The sequence below is a fragment of the Crinia signifera genome, chromosome 7, assembly GCF_055691185.1.
Source record: "Crinia signifera chromosome 7, ASM5569118v1, whole genome shotgun sequence".
Taxonomy (NCBI): domain Eukaryota; kingdom Metazoa; phylum Chordata; class Amphibia; order Anura; family Myobatrachidae; genus Crinia; species Crinia signifera.
Window position 1 is genome coordinate 163,297,298 of NC_139223.1, and position 24,354 is coordinate 163,321,651.

At 48.8% G+C, this 24,354-nt stretch overlaps 1 protein-coding gene across 1 annotated transcript in view; it reads right to left on the reverse strand.

Moving 5' to 3' along the window:
- The window catches only part of PLEKHM3 (pleckstrin homology domain containing M3), a 94,290-nt gene that overhangs the window by 35,254 nt on the left and 34,682 nt on the right, over positions 1-24,354 (reverse strand). Inside the window, exons 4-6 of the mRNA XM_083154226.1 lie at positions 18,340-18,485; positions 15,591-15,784; positions 1,915-1,978 (exon numbers count right to left, since the gene is read on the reverse strand). Of these exons, the coding sequence (XP_083010352.1) occupies positions 1,915-1,978; positions 15,591-15,784; positions 18,340-18,485 (404 nt within the window). The remainder of the gene's footprint in view (positions 1-1,914; positions 1,979-15,590; positions 15,785-18,339; positions 18,486-24,354) is intronic.

The window sequence follows — 24,354 nt, forward strand, 5'->3', positions numbered from 1 at the left end:
AGGGAGAGAGGCGGGCGCGGGGTTATATGCTGCACCATGCTGTGTGCTGGATACGCAGGGAGAGAGGCGGGCGCAGGGGTTATATGCTGCACCATGCTGTGTGCTGGATACGCAGAGAGAGGCGGGTGCGGGGTTATATGCTGCACCATGCTGTGTGCTGGATACGCAGAGAGAGGCGGGCGCGGGGTTATATGCTGCACCATGCTGTGTGCTGGATACGCAGGGAGAGAGGCGGGTGCAGGATTATATGCTGCACCATGCTGTGTGCTGGATACGCAGGGAGAGAAGCGGGCGCGGGGTTATATGCTGCACCATGCTGTGTGCTGGATACGCAGAGAGAGGCGGGTGCGGGGTTATACGCCGAGGAACTCGCAGACAGAAACATTTCATCGGGGATAAATGTCTCACAGGAGAACGGCGACATTCTGGAGTAATACTTCATATTTGCTGTGCTACGTTTCCCGCCTCGTATCTTTTTGCTTAGTCTGTGACTTATAAGCTCTTCACACCTGTTCCTGCAGGACAAAAGTACTAATTTTGGTGTCCCTGGCGCACTGAGGTAACAACGCCACCTACAGCGGGGAACCCCGGCGTCGTGGGGGGTGCAGGGTCTCTGCAGATTCCACGCAATATGCTGAAAAAGGACCCCCAAAAATGTCCGCCGCACCTCTTGCATCTGTCAGGGAAGCGCAGCCGTTATAGCGTCACCCATAAGTGCCAGATTCCGGGAGGGTTTGCAAGCATGTAACCCCTGGCAATGACCATGTAAGCCCAGACAATTAGCACAAATCCCCTGGCAACCAGCATGTAACCCCAGGCAATGAACAAGGAACTCCTGGCAATGAACGAGGAACCCCTGACAACCAGAATGTAGGTAACAAAATTATAATGAATGTAAGGGGGAGGGGCACAAAATTTCTATTACTGCCACTGTATGAGCGATTTCAGAATGATTACCCAAGGCAGGGCGTCTGGGTGTGGTATAACTCACAGACAATGTCTAGTCAAACAGTCAATAGGTCGATACCAAAAGTTAGAAATGCATTAGTTAGACTGACAAAAGTTAGACATGCATTAGTTAGACAATGACAATAGTAAGACATGCATTAGTTAGAAGTGACAAAAGTTAGACATGCATTAGTTAGACAATGACTAAAGCTAGACATGCATTAGACAGTGACAAAAAGCTAGACATTAATTAGTTAGACAGTGACAATAGTTAGACATGCATTAGACAGTGACAATAGTTAGACATGCATTAGTTAGACAATGACAATAGTAAGACATGCATTAGTTAGAAGTGACAAAAGTTAGACATGCATTAGTTAGACAATGACTAAAGCTAGACATGCATTAGACAGTGACAAAAAGCTAGACATTAGTTAGACAGTGACAATAGTTAGACATGCATTAGACAGTGACAATAGTTAGACATGCATTAGTTAGACAGTGACAAAAGTTAGACATGCATTAGTCAGACAGTGACAAAATTTAGACATGCATTTGTTAGACAATGATAAAAGTTAGACATGCATTAGTTAGAAGTGACAAAAGTTAGACATGCATTAGTTAGACACTGATAAAAGCTAGACATGCATTAGTTAGAAGTGACAAAAGTTAGACATGCATTAGTTAGAAGTGACAAAAGTTAGACATGCATTAGTTAGACACTGATAAAAGCTAGACATGCATTAGTTAGAAGTGACAAAAGTTAGACATGCATTAGTTAGAAGTGACAAAAGTTAGACATGCATTAGACAATGATAAAAGTTAGACAGGTGTCAATCTTCATTGCTTGACCCAGTGCATATCGACCTCAATAAAGTCAACCTAATGAGGTATCTCCCCTACAATAGACATGGCACAACAGCTGTTCCTCATTTACTGTATATTAATACAATATAAATAATATACCTGTTGCAGGTCTGCCAGAGAGTACAGGTGAATCTGCTGAAACAGATATTCACGGGGGAAAATTCTGAAAAGAGAAAAAAAGCACCAATTTTATGTTGGTGGAGAAGATTCTGGTGGCTGCAGTCACATCATGGTTATAGTAGGGCAGAGAACACCAAGCCTTGGTCTCCAGCTCTATGGGAGCCGCTACGTGGAGAGAGTATGTCACTTGTAGTGCATCCTTAATGTGCCCTGTATCTCTCAAAACCCGCACAGTTCCTCTTCCCTGCCTGGGTTGTCGCTCTCTGCTGGTGCTTCTAGCACATGTCTGGTCTGCATTTCAGTGCTGACATACAGCCAACACTGTGCTAGGGGCACCACAGGGAAGAGGAACTGCATGGGCTGTGAAAGAGGCAGGGTGCTAGCATGAACATTAAGAACACAAAACCATATAGAAGGTCAGACCACCAGTGGTTCGTCTGCCATTGTGAAACTACAAGTCCCAGCAAGCCCTACCACAGGTTTTGCATTCCCTTTTCAAAGGAAAGAAATGTTGGTACTTCTGTACCTCGCTCGCCCACGCTGCGGGCTCGGTGGCTCGCTACGTTCGCCACGCTATTTAAAATCAACTCCATGCCAACATGGATAGTGGGGGTATGAACTATCCATGTTGGCATGGAGTTAAGTTACTTTTTTTTGACATATTTCGTGGCGAGCGTAGAACCCGGAAGTAGCTGGCGCCGTGAAACTACAGAAGTACCGCAATGTTTATAAACCTCCCCGTACTCTTTTTTTGCCCATATTATAAGGGGGTCCCATGTTTATAGAACATAGGCATGAATTTCACCTTCTGCAACACTTACCAAATATACTGTTTTTTTCCTCTTTTTTCACCAATATATTTGATCGACATAGCCGCTTGCCATTATTAGCCGCGACATACGGCCCACTGCTATAAATAAACACAACTGTATGCTGAGACGCTGCTCCGCGCCGTACCCGGCAACATCACATAAAACAACTCTCCCTCAATAACAGACTGGGCACCCTCCATCGGGGAACCCTTCAATGGTGGCGACACCAACACCTTTCCTGAATAAATGACATGCTGCCGCGCTAGGGGGGTGACCAGGTTCTGGCGCTGGCACAGACTGCCTGGACCAAGGCTTTGCAGTGGACTGTTTTAGCAAGACTGGGTGAGGGCTGCGACCGATGGTGATTCAATACTACGTCTCTGGCAGCAAGCGTTTATTTCCCACAATATTTGTGGTACGGTGTTGTGCAGCCGCTTTCTTGTGTCTAAATGGTACCAACCAGAATCAGTCCCACTGTACTGATGTGTCCCCATGCAGCGAGCCTCAATGCGTCATCTGCGCCAAGCTGCTTTTTACCACAAATTTGCACCGTAAGTGTCCGATAAAGCTGCTTCGCGACAGCATGGATTAATGTGATGCGACACTTGTATATCTGTGTGCGACCGAGCCTGTATCTGTATGCCAGTGCTGTCTCCTACAGGTGTGCGTGTGACCTATGGCGCCATTGTATAACCGCAAGCACACAGCCACGCCCATAACCCAGCGAAGACCCCTTTTATGGAGTCACGTACCATACAATAAGCCACGCCCCATTCCACCTCCCACTGCGATGAACAACTGCGTTCACGCCACTTCTGTCTCACACCGTGCCCTGCAATGCAGACAGCAGCAGTGCCGGGGTGAAAGCGAATGGATGTTGCACGCATTAGCGCAGCGTCCATTCACCGCACAGACGGAGGCTGGGGGTAAACCAGCAGCAGCTTACCCAAGTGCTAGGCGCTGCAGGGTCTCCAATGGATTTCCCAGTGCTGGGAGATGATGTCATCTCCAGGCACCGGCCTACAAGACGTGGCACCCGTGTGCAGTGTGAACGGTGCCGACCCAGGAATACACTGCAGTGTACATGTGCTGGGAGATGATGTCATCTCCAGGCGCCGGCCTACAAGATGCGGCACCCGTGTGCAGTGTGAACGATGCCGACCCAGGAATACACTGCAGTGTACATGTGCTGGGAGATGATGTCATCTCCAGGCGCTGGCCTACAAGACGCGGCACCCGTGTGCAGTGTGAACGGTGCCGACCCAGGAATACACTGCAGTGTACATGTGCTGGGAGATGATGTCATCTCCAGGCGCTGGCCTACAAGACGCGGCACCCATGTGCAGTGTGGACGGTGCCGACCCAGGAATACACTGCAGTGTACATGTGCTGGGAGATGATGTCATCTCCAGGCGCTGGCCTACAAGACGCGGCACCCGTGTGCAGTGTGAACGGTGCCGACCCAGGAATACACTGCAGTGTACATGTGCTGGGAGATGAGGTCATCTCCAGGCGCTGGACTACAAGACGCGGCACCCGTGTGCTGTGTGGACGGTGCCGACCCAGAAATACACTGCAGTGTACATGGGGTGAATCCCAGGTCTGAGCCTGGATTTTGGTGTATAAGCAGTAGATGTCCTTGTGGGTCTCTATGTAACTGTGCCAGAGATAAGTGGTGATTCATCAATGTCTCTGTAAGATCAGTATCTGCACATGACGGCCTAGCAGACGCATAGAGGGGCCGCCATCTGAGCACAGACCCCCGCGTCCATTATACCCAGGCTGCATCTGCGAGCACATGATCTGATTTAGCCGCACTTATCGGGGCATAATCTGATTTGTGGCAGCAATGACGATACCGGAGCCGGGCATTCTGTGACACCCCCGAGGTCCAGGTTATTGTCACTGTAACAAATCACTATTTATACACAGAGACACTAAGGGGGACATTTACTAACGCTCCTCATCGCATTCTGTGCATCATTTCTCTACTGCATCCAGGAAAAACACAGAATCAGACGGTTGCTATGGGCAACATCGTGTTTTTTTATTATTTTTTTTAGAAGCTTTCATAAATGTAACCATAAGAAGGGCATGGAAAGGGGGGAGAGGAGGAGGAGGAGGGGGGGGGGGGCTCAGGGGTAGGTGTTGTGGGACTCATGCCAGTTTGCTGCTTGTCCTAAATGGGTCATTGGGTCGACACACACCTTTGGCCCTCCAGCTGTTGTTGAACTACACATCCCAGCATGCCCTGCTACAGTTTTGCTATTAGCCATGCTGTTGCAAAGCATGCTGGGATGTGTAGTTCAACAATAGCTGTAGGGCCGAAGGTTCCCCATCCCTGCCCTAGTGGATGGAAGGGAATGAAGTAACGCTTGTGGGCACATTATATACATACAGTGGGCGGGATTCTCCTACATTCTGCGCCATACATCGCCGGCATTCGCATTGTTAATAATCGCATATGCACTAACATATGCTATTATAATTAATGCCATCTAAAACTGGCATAACCCCCCCACCACCACCACCACCCCCACCCCACAGCGAAGCCCCGGCGGAAAACCCCAGAAAAGAGGGTTTTTACGGGATATTTTGTTTGGTGCATATCACCCAGTAACTGAGCATTTCCCAAACCTCAGCGAGGGGGAACATCAAGGCCTGGTGCAAGGCCGATGAGTATCCTTGTGCGGCAGCGCTGTATGCCGTATGTAACCCCTGGCAGTGAAGGTAAGTTACATATGTATCTGTGCGGCAGTGCTGTATGCAGTATATAACCCCTGGCAGTGAAGGTAAGTTACATATGTATCTGTGCGGCAGCGCTGTATGCAGTATATAACCCCTGGCAGTGTAGGTAAGTTACATATGTATCTGATCGGCAGCGCTGTATGCATTATATAACCCCTGGCAGTGAAGGTAAATTACATATGTATCTGTGCGGCAGCGCTGTATGCCGTATGTAACCCCTGGCAGTGAAGGTAAGTTACATATGTATCTGTGCGGCAGCGCTGTATGCAGTATATAACCCCTGGCAGTGTAGGTAAGTTACATATGTATCTGATCGGCAGCGCTGTATGCAGTATATAACCCCTGGCAGTGAAGGTAAATTACATATGTATCTGTGCGGCAGCGCTGTATGCAGTATATAATGCCTGGCAGTGTAGGTAAGTTACATATGTATCTGTGTGGCAGCGCTGTATGCCGTATGTAACCCCTGGCAGTGAAGGTAAGTTACATATGTATCTGTGCGGCAGCGTTGTATGCAGTATATAACCCCCGGCAGTGTAGGTAAGTTACATATGTATCTGTGTGGCAGCGCTGTAAGCAGTATATAACCCCTGGCAGTGAATTTGAGTTACATATGTATCTGTGTGGCAGCGCTGTATGCAGTATATAACCCCTGGCAGTGTAGGTAAGTTACATATGTATCTGTGCGGCAGCGCTGTATGCAGTATATAACCCCCGGCAGTGTAGGTAAGTTACATATGTATCTGTGCGGCAGCGCTGTATGCAGTATATAACCCCTGGCAGTGAAGGTAAATTACATATGTATCTGTGCGGCAGCGCTGTATGCAGGATATAACCCCTGGCAGTGATGGTAAGTTACATATGTATCTGTGTGGCAGCGCTGTATGCAGTATATAACCCCTGGCAGTAAAGGTAAGTTACATATGTATCTGTGTGGCAGCGCTGTATGCCGTATGTAACCCCTGGCAGTGAAGGTAAGTTACATATGTATCTGTGCGGCAACGCTGTATGCAGTATATAACCCCGGGCAGTGACGGTAAGTTACATATGTATCTGTGTGGCAGCGCTGTATGCCGTATGTAACCCCTGGCAGTGACGGTAAGTTACATATGTATCTGTGCGGCAGCGCTGTATGCCGTATATAACCCTGGGCAGTGAAGGTAAGTTACATATGTATCTGTGTGGCAGTGCTGTATGCAGTATATAACCCGAGGCAGTGAAGGTAAGTTACATATGTATCTGTGCGGCAGCGCTGTATGCAGTATATAACCCCTGGCAGTGAAGGTAAGTTACATATGTATCTGTGCGGCAGCGCTGTATGCAGTATATAACCCCTGGCAGTGTAGGTAAGTTACATATGTATCTGTGTGGCAGCGCTGTATGCAGTATATAACCCCTGGCAGTGAAGGTAAGTTACATATGTATCTGTGCGGCAGCGATGTATGCAGTATATAACCCCTGGCAGTGACGGTAAGTTACATATGTATCTGTGTGGCAGTGCTGTATGCAGTATATAACCCCTGGCAGTGACGGTAAGTTACATATGTATCTGTGCGGCAGTGCTGCATGCAGTATATAACCCCTGGCAGTGGAGGTAAGTTACATATGTATCTGTGTGGCAGCGCTGTATGCCGTATGTAACCCCTGGCAGTGACGGTAAGTTACATATGTATCTGTGTGGCAGCGATGTATGCAGTATATAACCCCTGGCAGTGTAGGTAAGTTACATATGTATCTGTGCGGCAGCGCTGTATGCAGTATATAACCCCTGGCAGTGACGGTAAGTTACATATGTATCTGTGTGGCAGCGCTGTATGCAGTATATAACCCCTGGCAGTGAAGGTAAGTTACATATGTATCTGTGTGGCAGTGCTGTATGCAGTATATAACCCCTGGCAGTGTAGGTAAGTTACATATGTATCTGTGTGGCAGCGCTGTATGCCGTATGTAACCCCTGGCAGTGACGGTAAGTTACATATGTATCTGTGCGGCAGCGCTGTATGCAGTATATAACCCCTGGCAGTGAAGGTAAGTTACATATGTATCTATGCGGCAGCGCTGTATGCAGTATATAACCCCCGGCAGTGAAGGTAAGTTACATATGTATCTGTGCGGCAGTGCTGTATGCAGTATATAACCCCCGGCAGTGTAGGTAAGTTACATATGTATCTGTGCGGCAGCGCTGTATGCAGTATATAACCCCTGGCAGTGAAGGTAAGTTACATATGTATCTGTGCGGCAGCGCTGTATGCAGTATATAACCCCCGGCAGTGAAGGTAAGTTACATATGTATCTGTGCGGCAGCGCTGTATGCAGTATATAACCCCCGGCAGTGAAGGTAAGTTACATATGTATCTGTGCGGCAGCGCTGTATGCAGTATATAACCCCTGGCAGTGACGGTAAGTTACATATGTATCTGTGTGGCAGCGCTGTATGCAGTATATAACCCCTGGCAGTGAAGGTAAGTTACATATGTATCTGTGCGGCAGCGCTGTATGCAGTATATAACCCCCGGCAGTGAAGGTAAGTTACATATGTATCTGTGCGGCAGTGCTGTATGCAGTATATAACCCCCGGCAGTGTAGGTAAGTTACATATGTATCTGTGCGGCAGCGCTGTATGCAGTATATAACCCCTGGCAGTGAAGGTAAGTTACATATGTATCTATGCGGCAGCGCTGTATGCAGTATATAACCCCTGGCAGTGAAGGTAAGTTACATATGTATCTGTGCGGCAGCGCTGTATGCAGTATATAACCCCTGGCAGTGATGGTAAGTTACATATGTATCTGTGCGGCAGTGCTGCATGCAGTATATAACCCCTGGCAGTGATGGTAAGTTACATATGTATCTGTGCGGCAGCGCTGTATGCAGTATATAACCCCTGGCAGTGAAGGTAAGTTACATATGTATCTGTGCAGCAGCGATGTATGCAGTATATAACCCCTGGCAGTGACGGTAAGTTACATATGTATCTGTGTGGCAGCGCTGTATGCAGTATATAACCCCTGGCAGTGAAGGTAAGTTACATATGTATCTGTGTGGCAGCGCTGTAAGCCGTATATAACCCTGGGCAGTGAAGATAAGTTACATATGTATCTGTGCGGCAGCGCTGTATGCAGTATATAACCCCTGGCAGTGATGGTAAGTTACATATGTATCTGTGCGGCAGCGCTGTATGCAGTATATAACCCCTGGCAGTGACGGTAAGTTACATATGGATCTGTGCGGCAGCGCTGTATGCAGTATATAACCCCTGGCAGTGACGGTAAGTTACATATGTATCTGTGTGGCAGCGCTGTATGCAGTATATAACCCCTGGCAGTGAAGGTAAGTTACATATGTATCTGTGTGGCAGCGCTGTATGCAGTATATAACCCCTGGCAGTGAAGGTAAGTTACATATGTATCTGTGCGGCAGCGCTGTATGCAGTATATAACCCCTGGCAGTAAAGGTAAGTTACATATGTATCTGTGCGGCAGCGCTGTATGCAGTATATAACCCCTGGCAGTGTAGGTAAGTTACATATGTATCTGTGTGGCAGCGCTGTATGCAGTATATAACCCCTGGCAGTGGAGGTAAGTTACATATGTATCTGTGTGGCAGCGCTGTATGCCGTATGTAACCCCTGGCAGTGAAGGTAAGTTACATATGTATCTGTGTGGCAGCGCTGTATGCCGTATGTAACCCCTGGCAGTGACGGTAAGTTACATATGTATCTGTGTGGCAGCGCTGTATGCAGTATATAACCCCTGGCAGTGTAGGTAAGTTACATATGTATCTGTGTGGCAGCGCTGTATGCAGTATATAACCCCTGGCAGTGAAGGTAAGTTACATATGTATCTGTGCGGCAGCGCTGTATGCAGTATATAACCCCTGGCAGTGTAGGTAAGTTACATATGTATCTGTGTGGCAGCGCTGTATGCAGTATATAACCCCTGGCAGTGAAGGTAAGTTACATATGTATCTGTGTGGCAGCGCTGTATGCAGTATATAACCGCTGGCAGTGAAGGTAAGTTACATATGTATCTGTGTGGCAGCACTGTATGCCGTATGTAACCCCTGGCAGTGACGGTAAGTTACATATGTATCTGTGCGGCAGCGATGTATGCAGTATATAACCCCTGGTAGTGAAGGTAAATTACATATGTACCTATGCGGCAGCGCTATATGCAGTATATAACCCCTGGCAGTGACGGTAAGTTACATATGTATCTGTGCGGCAGCGATGTATGCAGTATATAACCCCTGGCAGTGTAGGTAAGTTACATATGTATCTGTGCGGCAGTGCTGTATGCAGTATATAACCCCTGGCAGTGTAGGTAAGTTACATATGTATCTGTGCGGCAGCGCTGTATGCAGTATATAACCCCTGGCAGTGTAGGTAAGTTACATATGTATCTGTGCGGCAGCGCTGTATGCAGTATATAACCCCTGGCAGTGTAGGTAAGTTACATGTGTATCTGTGTGGCAGCGCTGTATGCCGTATGTAACCCCTGGCAGTGAAGGTAAGTTACATATGTATCTGTGCGGCAGCGATGTATGCAGTATATAACCCCTGGCAGTGACGGTAAGTTACATATGTATCTGTGCGGCAGCGCTGTATGCAGTATATAACCCCTGGCAGTGACGGTAAGTTACATATGTATCTGTGCGGCAGCGCTGTATGCAGTATATAACCCCTGGCAGTGACGGTCAGTTACATATGTATCTGTGTGGCAGCGCTGTATGCCAGTATATAACCCCTGGCAGTGAAGGAAAGTCCTGCCCTGCCCTCGGCAATAGCTGGAGACAGCAGCAGCTGGTAGGGAACAAGGCTGACGCATTATCTCAGGGGGGGGGGCGTGTTGTGGACGCTTGTCTGAGAGGCTTCTTGTTGGAAAGCCGTGATTTAGAATGTTTACAGCAGGCTTCCCCCAATATACCTATCTCCGAGGATATTGTAAATACGCCTTCCATTATATAGATTCCTGGCTCTTTACCTAAGGGAGTCCGGGCCATCTGGGATGTTTCAGGAGGGCAGACTATCGAGGCTTTTACGCTTTTTGGGAATTCAATCAGTCCCAGTTGAGTTACATGCCTCAAATAGTTGCTACTAAGTTTACACCACGGTGGGGCCGCTAATAGCATCTTCCTGGTGGAGATAACACCTCTGCCAAAACACTCATCGCTACTTAGAAGCCAGACCGCTGCCGTGAAAACCATATACCAAAATCATATCTGTTAGCAAGGCTGCAATTTCTGCAGATGGACGAACCATGCTGCACTGCTGCTGGGGCAGATGTAACAGGTGTAGTGAGTTAGATTTGAGTGGGTTATTTTGTTTCTGTGCAGCGTAAATATTGGCTTCTGTATTCTTACACTGCAATTTAAATTTGAACACCCGTCACCCAATTTGAACTCTCTCAGCACCTGTTACATCTGCCCCACCTGCGGCGCAGCATGGTTTTGTGCATCTGCAAAAATTGCAATATATAACCTGCAGGGTACATAGGGCCTGATTCACCAGTGCGTGGATTTGTTGGCTGTTTTGCAAATCCGTTCACTGAATGGACTCCATCATATAGTCGTTGATATATATTAGTGTCATATATAGAGGGTTTAGGTGCTCCAGATTCCAATGGGTGTCACTCGTTTCCCAAAGCCATCATACGATATATAATCAGATTACAGGTACGTTTATTACATTGGTTTATGCACAATAAAGACGCGTTTGCCGACTGTAACTGCGGAGCATACATCATTCTGTGCATTAAATGTACCCAGCGCAATGGCGACTGAAGAGCATATATTAGGATACATGTCATATAAATCTGCAGAGTTCTCCTAATAAGGAGGAGAGCAGGAAAATAACAATAGTAAGCGCACAAGTGTCCCAATATCATTAATCACTTCGCCTTTCAGTCCCTCGACAGCAATATTAACAGAGGCTTCTGGGTTGTTTATAACGTTGTCATCGGGCTTCCATTGGTCATGCAGACCGTCAGACACAGGCGAGGAGTGCGGACGGCGAGGGGAGACAAGACTAAACTAAGCCCCCACCAGGCATTTACATTCCCTGCTGTCAGCTCACATGGGAAAACCATCATCTTTACAAGCTCCCCAGCGTCACAGTACAATATAATAATACATAGGGCCCAGAGATCCTATCATTTACATCTGTGACGTCCGGCACCTGTTCCTATACACCGGGAACACCCTTCATGTCAGCGTTGCCGACTGTGACGAAAAGCACCACAAAGGCAGAGATGATTCTATTCTCTCTATTCAGACGCCGAGATCTCGAGTGGGATCCTATAAAGGCTTTCATAATATTACTTCATACAAACAGTCAATAATGTGACATTAATTATACGGAGAAAGTAGGCCAGCTTACGGAGCCTCGCGCACACAGGGGCAGGCAGGAGCGCGGCGTACCGTATAGATCCAGAGGCTTACGGGGCCTCGCGCACACAGAGGCAGGCAGGAGCGCGGCGTACCGTATAGATCAAGAGGCTTACGGAGCCTTGCGCACACAGAGGCAGGCAGGAGCGCGGAGTACCATATAGATCCAGAGGCTTACGGAGCCTCGCGCACACAGATGCAGGCAGGAGCGCGGAGTACCGTATACATACAGAGGCTTACGGAGCCTCACGCACACAGCGGCAGGCAGGAGCGCGGAGTACCGTATACATACAGAGGCTTACGGAACCTTGCGCACACAGAGGCAGGCAGAAGTGCGGCGTACCGTATAGATCCAGAGGCTTACAGAGCCTCGCGCACACAGAGGCAGGCAGGAGCGCGGAGTACCATATAGATCCAGAGGCTCACAGAGCCTCGCGCACACAGAGGCAGGCAGGAGCGCGGAGTACCGTATAGATCCGGAGGCTTACGGAGCCTCGTGCACACAGAGGCAGGCAGGAGCGCGGAGTACCGTATAGATCCAGAGGCTCACAGAGCCTCGCGCACACAGAGGCAGGCAGGAGCGCGGAGTACCGTATAGATCCGGAGGCTTACGGAGCCTCGTGCACACAGAGGCAGGCAGGAGCGCGGAGTACCGTATAGATCCGGAGGCTTACGGAGCCTTGCGCACACAGGGGCAGGCAGGAGCGCGGAGTACCGTATACATCCAGAGGCTTACAGAGCCTCGCGCACACAGAGGCAGGCAGGAGCGCGGAGTACTGTATAGATCCAGAGGCTTACGGAGCCTCGCGCACACAGAGGCAGGCAGGAGCGCGGCGTACCGTATAGATCCAGAGGCTTACGGAGCCTCGCTCACACAGAGGCAGGCAGGAGCGCGGCGTACCGTATAGATCCAGAGGCTTACGGAGCCTCGCGCACACAGAGGCAGGCAGGAGCGCGGCGTACCGTATAGATCCAGAGGCTTACGGAGCCTCGCGCACACAGAGGCAGGCAGGAGGGCGGAGTACCGTATAGATCCAGAGGCTTACGGAGCCTCGCGCACACAGAGGCAGGCAGGAGCGCGGCGTACAGTATAGATCCAGAGGCTTACAGAGCCTTGCGCACACAGAGGCAGGAGCGCGGAGTACCGTATAGATCCAGAGGCTTACGGAGCCTCGCGCACACAGAGGCAGGCAGGAGCGCGGCGTACCGTATAGATCCAGAGGCTTACGGAGCCTCGCGCACACAGAGGCAGGCAGGAGCGCGGAGTACCGTATAGATCCAGAGGCTTACGGAGTCTCGCGCACACAGAGGCAGGCAGGAGCACGGCGTACCGTATAGATCCAGAGGCTTACGGAGCCTCGCGCACACAGAGGCAGGCAGGAGCGCGGAGTACCGTATAGATCCAGAGGCTTACGGAGTCTCGCGCACACAGAGGCAGGCAGGAGCACGGTGTACCGTATAGATCCGGAGCGCGGAGTACCGTATAGATCCAGAGGCTAGATGTTGTAACTATTTGGCTGTATGTTAGTTACCCTCAGCCTAATAGCAATACTGTCTTATATATGTTCTTGGGGTGTGTATGCGTCATCAGTCCACAGTGTCTAGGTTGCACGTCAACAGGCCAAAGGTGGACATATGAAAAGGATCGAAATAATTTAGGTCATCATGGCAGACGGTCGACACAAGCAAAAGTTTGACAAATAAATGATCGACATGGAAAAAGGTAAACAGAAATTATTATGGTTTTTGGTGTGGAACTCTCTGCGCTCAGCAACTTCTATATCCCCCCTCTATGCCCACTGGGAGGGTGAAGTATGAAATAGTCGATTTAAACAAAAAATTGTTAAAATGAACTCATGTCAACCTTTTACTTGTGTCGACCTTTTGACCATGCTGACGTTTTTTCCACACCTCCTCCTGGCCTCCAGGGGAAAGTGCGACAGCCTGGCAATGCCAAGGTCTTGCTGCAGGCCAGGTGCTCAGGAGCGCACATGAGCGGATATTTGTATGTGTATAGCGAGCGGTGGGGTTAGTCTGTGTGCGATACACGTGGCTAGGACAGAGGTGAGGACACGGGACACTGCGCCTACGATCTGCCCAACCGGTGGTCGGGCAGTGAAGTAACTAGCGATAAAGCTCTGGGGAGGGATCTCGGGATCCCTCTCCAGCAAACAGGAGCATGCTCACACCCAGACCAAGAAGCGCTTCTGTCACCAGTGTAATATGCAGCAGATAATGAGGGTCTCGCTGGCGTCCTATGCGCACAGCGAATATAACAGATGCTCATAAAAGTTGGAAAGCTTAATAACTAAGCAATTGTAATAACTGTAGCGCAATTTACTGGTCCCAAAAAGTCACTTTGGTACTTGTTTCCTAGCACGGCCACAATCGCGGGCATCGTGTGTAATTTTTAGTGGTATACGACGCGACCGACGCGATGCCCCCGATTTTCCCATTGAAATGCATTGAAAATAGTCAAAATCGCGTCGGTCGCGTCGTATGCGGCTAAAAAAGCCTTAAATGGTCCAGACGCGATGCCCCCGATTTCTCATAGGGAACAATGTTAAATGCCTCAATTTCACCAAATCATCATAGGGAACAATGGTAAATGGGCCAGAAAGCCCCAAAAACACCCCAGAACAGTGAAATGTCCCCCCAAAAGTACTTTACGCCACCCCACGATCAACACGAACCCGAAGCGTGGCGAGCGCAGCGAGCCCACGAGGGGCGGCGGTACGCGTCCTACGACCTTTTCATACCCCCACTATCCACGTCGGCATGGAGTTGAGAATAGAATAGTGTGGCGAGCGCAGCGAGCCCCGCGAGGGGATGCGGATACCTTCACAGGTAAACGCGTCCCTTCGTGGGCTTCACAGGTATCCGCGTCCGCTCGCCACGCTTCGGACTCGGTGGCTCGCTGCACTCGCCACACTATTCTATTCTCAACTCCACGCCGACGTGGATAGTGGGGGTATGAAAAGGTCGGAGGACGCGTACCGCCGCCCCTCGCAGGCTCGCTGCGCTCGCCACGCTTCGGGTTCGCGTTGATCGTGGGGTGGCGTAAAATACTTTTGGGGGGACATTTCACTGTTCAGGGGTGTTTTGGGGGGTTTATGGCCCATTTAACATTGTTCAATATGATGATTTGGGTAAATTGACCCATTTAACATTGTTTCCTATGGGAAATCGGGGGCATCGCGGCTAAATTGAGGCATTTAACATTGTTCCCTATGGGGAAATCGCGGGCATCGCGTCGCGACCATCGCACCCGATTTTTTAGTGCTTGCGATGGCCGCGATGCCCACGATTTTTCCTCACGATGCCCACGATCATGATCGTTGTGGCCGTGCTAGGAAACAAGTACCGTCACTTTTTTGGTGTCTGTGTCGACATCTGCCGGCATGGACACCAAATAAGTCACTATAATCTATGCCCACTTGGATCGTAAAAGCAAGAAAGTCCTTTTTAAAAAAAAATAAAAAAATCAGTCAACCTTTTTTCTTCGTCGACCATTTTTATGCTGACACTTTTGCTTATGTTGACGTTTTGTCAATGTCGACCTAAATCAAGAAGCTGGGACAGCGGCTCTGCGCAGCGCCGGTCCCCCCGATACTACGTCATGTGGAAACTGCCATTCCTAAGGGATAAAGGATTTGCTAGAGTCTGTTACGGGGGCCCTCTCATTCATGGGGCCCGACACTGACCACCCACCTCCTACGTAGGTCCTCTGCCACTACCGCCCGGCAGCTGAACAGGTAAGCCCGCAGTGACTTAAGCTGCTGTCTGAGCCGCACGACTTGCGCCAGGGCGTCTACATGCCGGTAGAGCAGAGGGTTCTTCTGCTGCAGATCGATGAGTGGCTCTTCGTGCACATACTCCAGGAACTCCTTGGCCTGCTTGGATACCTGTAAAACCAATACAAGGAGAGGTCACTGGTGCTGTAGTGCGCACGCTCGCCCCCCCCTGAAATCTGAGGCCTGCCTTTGTTTCTTTTATGCTCATTAAATACCCTGGTTAATCCGCCAGCCGGGAAGTTATATTACCCAGCGCACCTGCCTTATAATACACAGGACATAATAGCAGCTTCTGAAAAGAGGCTGATCGCCGAGCACTGATACTGGATCATAGGCAGGTCACTTATAGGCCCTTATTCTGATTGACTCGCTCAGGCGCGAATTCGCATCTTTGAGAGTCAAACCAGAACCCGCCTTGCGAATGGTGGTACACCCACACCCCTTCGCAAACCTGGAGAAGTGGGAGGGGCTGCAATCTATAGGTCTACATTCAGTCAACGTGCCTTAGGTTGACAGTGTTAAAGGTCAATGGATAAAAGATTGACAGGTACAAATGGGGCAACTGAAACCCCCCAGGGTCTGCATCGTCAGCCGCAGAGTACATGGACCGGGCCGAGGGGTTCCGTTGGGCATTCTGAGGGCCAGATGTACTAAGCCTGGAAGTGGAGAAGGATAAACTATTAGCCTATCAGCTCCTAGCTGCCATGTTACAGGCTGTTTTTCAAAAATGACCGTTGGAGCCGATTGGCTGCTGCGTTATCACCGGACACTTTATCACTTCAACAGACTTAATAAATCTAAATGAATTAGATGTGCTACGGGATAAATAGGGACACCCTAAAACCTAAAAAACTCCCACATGGTGACCTCATCATGTGTTGATCTTTTCACACTTTTCTTTGTGTCAACCCATTTCCAGTATCGACCTTGTACACGTTTTGAGTTTAACCTAGACGCTGTTGACCTAATGAACCAAACCCGCCTGTATTAAGCTTCAGTGTGTTATCGCCGGGGGGGCGGCCACTGGGAACAGCCGCGCCATTGCTGAATTTAACCCCTTGATGTATAGGATGAATCTATACGGACAATGCCACAATACGCGGTTTTACCAAATGAGATTCTAGTTGCTGGAGACAAGAATGGTTGCGTATGACAGAACAGAAAGGACACAGAGCACTCAGGGAAACTGCGTTAAGGACGGATTAATTACCAGAAAGCGCTGAGCTAATTTAGCTTCTATTATGTATTAGGTGGAACGGAGCAGGAGGAAGATGAAATAGCCGGCGCTAATGTAAATGGGGGGGGGGGGGGTGTATGGCACTTGAGAGTAGAATGATGGAGGATGATATATTGAGCAATGCCATTAGGCTTCGAGGCCCTTCAGTCCGTGTTTACACCGAGACAGAGCTAAATTGTGCTATTTCGGGAAGGCAAATTGTAGCAGAAAGGGTTTTTTTTCTTTCTTTTTTCTACGATTTTAAATATCTTGTTCGGAGGGATTGTGCGGGAGTTCAGCTTGCTCACAAATAACCCCTAATTAAGGCAGCAAAGTGCATTGAAAACTTCACAAAAATCAATGCATTTTATTTCCAGAGAGATAAAATCCAGGCCGGCCATACTGCGCCGACACACACGTCAACTAATAAGTGCACTTATGCGGAGTTCTTACAGGGACGTATTAATGGGGCGTGGATCGGCTCACAGACAATACTAGGTCATCAGTCACTGGGTCAGCATGCACAGGACCGGTCAACGGTGGCCAAAGGTCAACACAGGCAAAATGATCAACGTGGGAAGAAGTCAACTCATTAAAAAGGTCGACATGATGTTTTTTTTTAAACGTTTATTGGGTGTCAATGTCAACACTGGGAAAAGGTCAATGGTGGCAAAAAGGTCGACATGGAAAAGGTTGACATGAGGGATTTATGATAACCATATAAATAAGATGGCGTTCTGATTAAAGCTATTGTTCAGCCTGTACATTAATGCTCCAATGTCAGTGGTGTCGAAGGAGAATTGTACTAATGTGCAGTCCTCAGTCTTTCTGTTCTCTAGGGAGGATTCATGCCGTATTCCAAGATGGCTGCTGAGATCACTAATGAGCATGTACAGGCTGAGGTGTCACCCAGTGCAGGTGTAAAACTCCATGTGTGTGTACTGCTATAAGGGGTGTGGCTTTGTGGTAAGGGGCGTGGCTTGACAGGAAGGGGTGTGACCTCGCTACTCGACCCCGGGTTTTGTCCACCCGGACGTAATGAAGATCCTGGGCTGCCCCGGAGACTGGGTGTCTGCCATGCCAGCTCCTACACTGGGACAGTAGAATGAGAGGTTAATTCCTGCACCTGTTTGCATCACTCACTAACCGGCTCATGAGCTGTCTGAAACCCCGCCCCCCTCAAGCTACACTTCATCACCCGAGCATGTAACAGTGAGTACGGCTCCACCAGCTATCAATAAACCAACATCACTGGTTAAGTACACGTTTGTTCATAGTTGGAACCATCCGCTACTGTGTGCCTATATATGTATCTTTTGATATAAACCACCCGCACCTACATCACTACCAATAAGTGGTGCTGGTATCCGCTGAGGTCTGAGGAAAGGTCACAGGAATAATCAGCATTTATTAGTTACTTGGTCGCTATGGTAACTAGAGATGGCCTTACCTTGTGCTTAGACGTGTCCCAGTTGTGAACGAGACGAGCGGGTATAACAGATCCGTCGTCCACGTGGCACGTGCTGCAATAATACCAGCCGCTGTAACCGCACACTTTGGCTTTACCGCTGGACAGTCCTATTGGTCGCTGACAGCCTGCAGCAATAGGAACAAATCAGAGAGATCAGCATAAGTGTTTGTATCATCACAGGAGATCCCAAAGTATGATCAACTAGGTCTAATTTATAAACAAGCTTTATTGTACACAATAAACTATATAACTCTATGATAAATGGTGAGAAGTCATGTGCTGGAAACGACAGCTGCGTGCTGATTGGCTGGAACACCAATTATCATATACGGCATATCATAAAACGTGTTTATAAATCAGTAACAACAATATACAAACAGTCGACGTACAGATAACTTCTCGTTTCCTGCAAACGGCTGGCGCTCAATAATGTGAATTTCTACCTTTTAGCACTGTTAGTAACCATGGTCTTTACCACCTGGGGCAGGATACAATGCGGTGCAAGACTGGCGGCCATACGGGGTGCCAGCCGAACGCAGAGTTTTTTTTTTTATATGGGCATGGTTTGCTGGCAGAGGGGGAGAGGGGGGGAGAGGGGGGGGGGGGAGCTGGAGTAATGGTGGATGGTAGCTGTGGAGTAATGGTGGATGGTGGGCGTGTACTGTAGCCCTGGCTGGGCGGGGGGAGGTGATGTCAAGGGGGTGGGGTGTGTAGAACGTTATACACATAGAACACTTTTCCCTGGGGGGGGGATTTGTGTATCCTACTGGGCGGGAACGTTATATACACAGGGGATGAGTGACAGATCTGGCTAAATATATAAGAGATTACTCATGCAGTAATTAGATCATGGAGTTATGTGGAGTGCGGAAGGAACGCGTTTGGCTTCTGAAAGCTGCTTTCATCTGCTCTTACATATAATTAACAACATCTTCAAATTTGTAAGACATTCTGCCGTTGATATAATTGGGGTGCAGTGGTTACTTGCGGCCTCTCCCGTGGGATCTAATGTATGGGGAGATCAAATTATTATATACTAATTAAATCTAAAAAAGAATCTATAACATTTTATAACAATGTTTTGTATATTGTGAGCATGGTAGAGAGGTGCCCGCTGCCTGCAGCCACTGCGATCTGTATCATTGGGTACAGAGAAATACAGATACAGTAGTGATGTAAGCCATAGGGTATTACCATAGGAGGTGGCTCATGCCCCATTTTATGCCTCAGAGCCCCCTCATGCCCAATGTTATGCCTCAGAGCCCCCTCATGCCCAATGTTATGCCTCAGAGCCCCCTCATGCCCAATTTTATGCCTCGGAGACCTCTCGTGCCACTTACATGCCCCAAAGCCCCCTTATGCCTCAGAACCTATTCATTCCCATTACATGCCTCAGAGCCCCCTCCTGCCTCTTTATATGCCTCAGAATCCACTCATGTCCCTTATATGACTCAGATCCCACTCATGTCCCTTATATGCCTCAGATCCCACTCATGTCCCTTATATGCCTCAGATCCCACTCATGCCTCTTTATATGCCTCAGAATCCACTCATGCCACTTACATGCCTCAGAGCCCCCTCCTGCCTCTTTCTATGCCTCAGAATCCACTCATGCCTCTTTATATGCCACAGATCCCACTCATTCCCCTTATATGCCACAGATCCCACTCATGCCCCTTATATGCCACAGATCCCACTCATGTCCCTTGTATGCCACAGAACTGCCTCGTGCTTAAACGAGGAGTCTCCAGAAGTTTTTCTGGTACTCTTTACCTATCACGGCGCCCATCGCGGGCATCGCGGGTACATTTATGTCTGGCCGCGACGCGACCGACGCGATGCCCGCGATTTCCCATTGAAACCCATGTTAAACATGGAAATCGCGTCGGTCGCGTCGCGGCCGGCCATAAATGTACCCGCGATGCCCGCGACGCGATGCACCCGATTTCCCATAGCAATCAATGTTAAATGGCCCGACCGACGCGATTTTACTGTTAAATGCCTCAATGGACCCGATGTGGCCATAGGAAACAATGTTAAATGGGCCTTAGAGCCCAAATACTTACCCTGAACTCTGAAATGGCCCCCCCAATTGTTTACGCCACCCCACGATCAACGTCAACCGCGTCCTCCGACCTTTTCATACCCCCACTATCCACGTCGGCGTGGAGTTGAGAATAGAATAGTGTGGCGAGCGCAGCGAGCCACCGAGCCCGAAGCGTGGCGAGCGCAGCGAGCCACGCGAGGGGACGCGGATACCTTCACAGCTATACGCGTCCCCTCGCGGGCTTCACAGGTGTCCATGGCGACGCGGACACCTGTGAAGCCCGCGAAGGGACGCGTTTACCTGTGAAGGTATCCGCGTGCGCTCGCCACGCTTCGGGCTCGGTGGCTCGCTGCGCTCGCCACACTATTCTATTCTCAACTCCACGCCGACGTGGATAGTGGGGGTATGAAAAGGTCGGAGGACGCGGGCTCGCTGCGCTCGCCACGCTTCGGGTTGACGTTGATCGTGGGGTGGCGTAAACAATTGGGGGGGGCATTTCAGAGTTCAGGGTAAGTATTTGGGCTCTAAGGCCCATTTAACATTGTTTCCTATGGTTAAATCGGGTCCATTCAGCCATTTAACATGAAAATCGTGTCCATCGGGCCTTTTAACATTGATTCCTATGGCAAATCGTGGGCATCGCGTCGCGGCCATCGTGTGCACATTTATGGCCGGCCGCGACGCGACCGACGCGATCTCCATGTTTAACATGGTTTTCAATGGGAAATCGTGGACATCGCGTCGGTCGCGTCGCGTCCGGGCATCTTTAGCCCGCATACGACGCGACCGACCCGATTTTTTACCTCACGATGCCCACGATCAAGATCGTGGGCGCCGTGCTAGGTAAAGAGTACAGTTTTTTTAGATGCAATTTCCAAATCATGTGCTTTTTTTTTTGGTTTGGCTAGCAGGCCGTGCTGACACTTGTTCTCCAAGAATTATCCTGTACCGACCGCCCTTAAAATTGGGCAGGGATTCCTGGGAGCTGTAGTGCACCTGTAAAGCAATATTTATATCATCAGAAATGATTCCCATAGAACAGGTTCCAATAGAGGCAATACGTTGGCACCATATGATCACATGCTTTAGGCCGTCATGTACAAAAGACTGATAGATGAAAGGTTGACGACAATATTCTATACACAGAAGGTCGACATGTTTTTTAGGGGGGGGGGTGCACATTTTCAAATCCAAGGGGACTACGATTGAGAATAATAACCTATAGCGCATGCAGCAGCAGCGGTGCACAATTCCACTGACGGCGGTCACCTATAATGAAACATACATGATTTCACCTAAAACATACGTTGACCATAATCATGTTGACTTTACCCAATGTCTATATGTCAACCTTTTGTATATGTCGGCCCACTGAGTTTTATATGGCAGCAATGCACAATGGGCACACACAGCTAGGGCGACCTCTGCTGGCCAAACATGAAATAACAATTATCACCTGTGATTGGCACAGTTTGCACATGTGATGTTATATGTGATGGTATTGTACAAGTCTGGGCGGATGAACATATGGAACCTGACTCTCAGCCGCACGGAACGCCACTATCCACGAGCGTTTCCTTGCCAGCGCGCCAGCACGCATACCCTTAAAACCTCCAACGGCACCTGCGTTGCCCAGAATGTATGCACAGGCGCTGGGGAGTGTACTGAGAAAATGTTGGGCGTCACTAGGAGGGGGCTTCACAGACGCACAGCGGTGGTCCGTCTAACAGGCATGTCACGGAGAGTGTTGCTGATAGTGGCTGCCTACACAGGCGCTTTACAACTCAATATGGAGGACATGTGTTTGAAAAATGACAGTTAGGAGCTGATTGGCTGAAGCGCGATTGATCATACAGAGCAGATTCAAGACTTGTAGCGCATGATAAATCTCGATGACAAATCAGCGGTTACAGTATATAGATGATTCTGAATCGAATGATCTCACAGATCCGGCATGTACTGCAGGCACACTGGGGATAACATAGGTGTACAGAGGGTGACCCTCCCCCATCAGTGCCTGTTCTTTCTCCAACGTGCTGGTAGAGGGCTCCCTGCCTGTTACTATGACATTATATACATTACTGATAAATGTCAAGGGGGTCCAAATGTCAACATGACACTGGTTGACTGTTTTTTGTTTTTTTTTCAGTTTTTTGGGGTTAAATCTTCTCTGTTTGGAAATATGTGACCATCAACAGTAAAAATGTATATGCGTGGGAAAGTTACTACTCCCATTCATATACCCTCCGACATCTGATGGGCAGAAACCGGTATAAAATCATAAAGGGGGCATGGCCATAGGTAAATGGGGCGTGGCCACACTCGCTTTCCTATGCGTTCAATGGAGAGTCAGAGACCCAGAATATCAGTACAAAGCCCTTTTAGGGCCTGTACTAGCCAAAAAAGGTACAATTGGAGGGTATGCATTCATAGTACACCAAGTAAACATTGGGAAAACTTGTAAAAAAATATACAAAAATTACTTGTGTAGAATATGTGGATTAGGGCAAAATTTTAATAAATACATTGTTTAACAGCTTTATTTAATAAGCCGCAGGAAAGGTTTCCTCAGTAACCAAAACCTGTGCAGTTCCTCTTCTAGCACAATGTGGTCTGTATCTCAGCACTGATTTGCAGTCAAGACCTGCACCACAGCAGAGAGTGACACCGCAGGCAGGGAAGAGGAACTGCAGGTGTTTTAGAAGGTGCAGGATGCTAGAATGAACACTATGAATCCCATGGTTTACAATGATTCTTTATCTGGATTTGCCCAACATCTCACCTTTTTGAAGATAATTGCGACTAGCTACATAGAGGAGACTTGTGATGTCATAAGCTGCGCTGCTGTTTGGGCATTGGGGCATTAGAAGCTGTAAGTTGTCCTCCTTGGACAAACTAGCATGTGAATAAGCTAGAGTGATCCCAAGGCACCCGTATGACTCACTGCCTGGGTAGCCTCAGCTAAAGGGTTCCCATAAGGGTCAACTTTAGGAGCTCAGTTTTATTATTAGGTACAAGAAGACCTTTCCAGTTATGGGGAGGAACCCACCTTCATCCCCTGAATTCTTTGATGGCATGTTGAGCAGAGGGACCAGGTGGTTAATGGAGAGTAGATGAAAGAGAAGGCAGATGGCATGTATAGGAGGTAGAGAGCAGATTGCATTCAGAGGGTAGAGGTAGTTGATGGCATGTGGAGGAAAAAAATGGGGCGTACGGCAAGTAGAGGAGAATGGGGGTAGTAAGCAGATTGCATACAGAGGGGAGATGGAGCAGATGGCATGTAGGGGAGAAAATGGGGCATACGGCATGTAGAGGAGAGAAGAGGCGAGGTGAACGGAAAGTAGAGGAGAAACTGGGGGGGGGGGACGAGGACGGATGGCATGTAGACGAGAAGGGGGGTAGTAAGCAGATTGCATACAGAGGGAGGAGAAAATGGGGAATATGGCATGTAGAGGAGAGATGAGGCGAGGTGCATGGAAAGTGGAGGAGAAAGGGGAGGGCACGGGTGGCATATAGAGGAGAGATGAGGCGAGGTGCACAGAAAGTAGAGGAAAATGGGGGGGGCAGGTGGCATGTAGAGGAAAGAGCTTCTAAAGATGAGAACTACTGCCCTGAAAACTGTTTTGTTTTTTTACTTAGCCTCTAACTGTGAATAAAAAAAACAACACAGCTTTTATGTAAAGAAATCAACCCCTTATTCAAAAAACATTGGTAATACTGTAAATATTAAGCTGTAGACCAGAGATGTGGACTTTCTGCTGGACACCAGTATGCATTCTGCCTGGGCATGTCCTATTGGCATCTGCCAATCCTTGGTCAGTCCACCAGACATAATTCCAGAACTTCCACTGCTCCAGAGCCCAATGGCGGTGTTCTGTACATCTAAGCAGTCAACACTTAGAACTACGCATGGTCATCGGAGGCTTATGTGCGGCTGCTCAGCCATG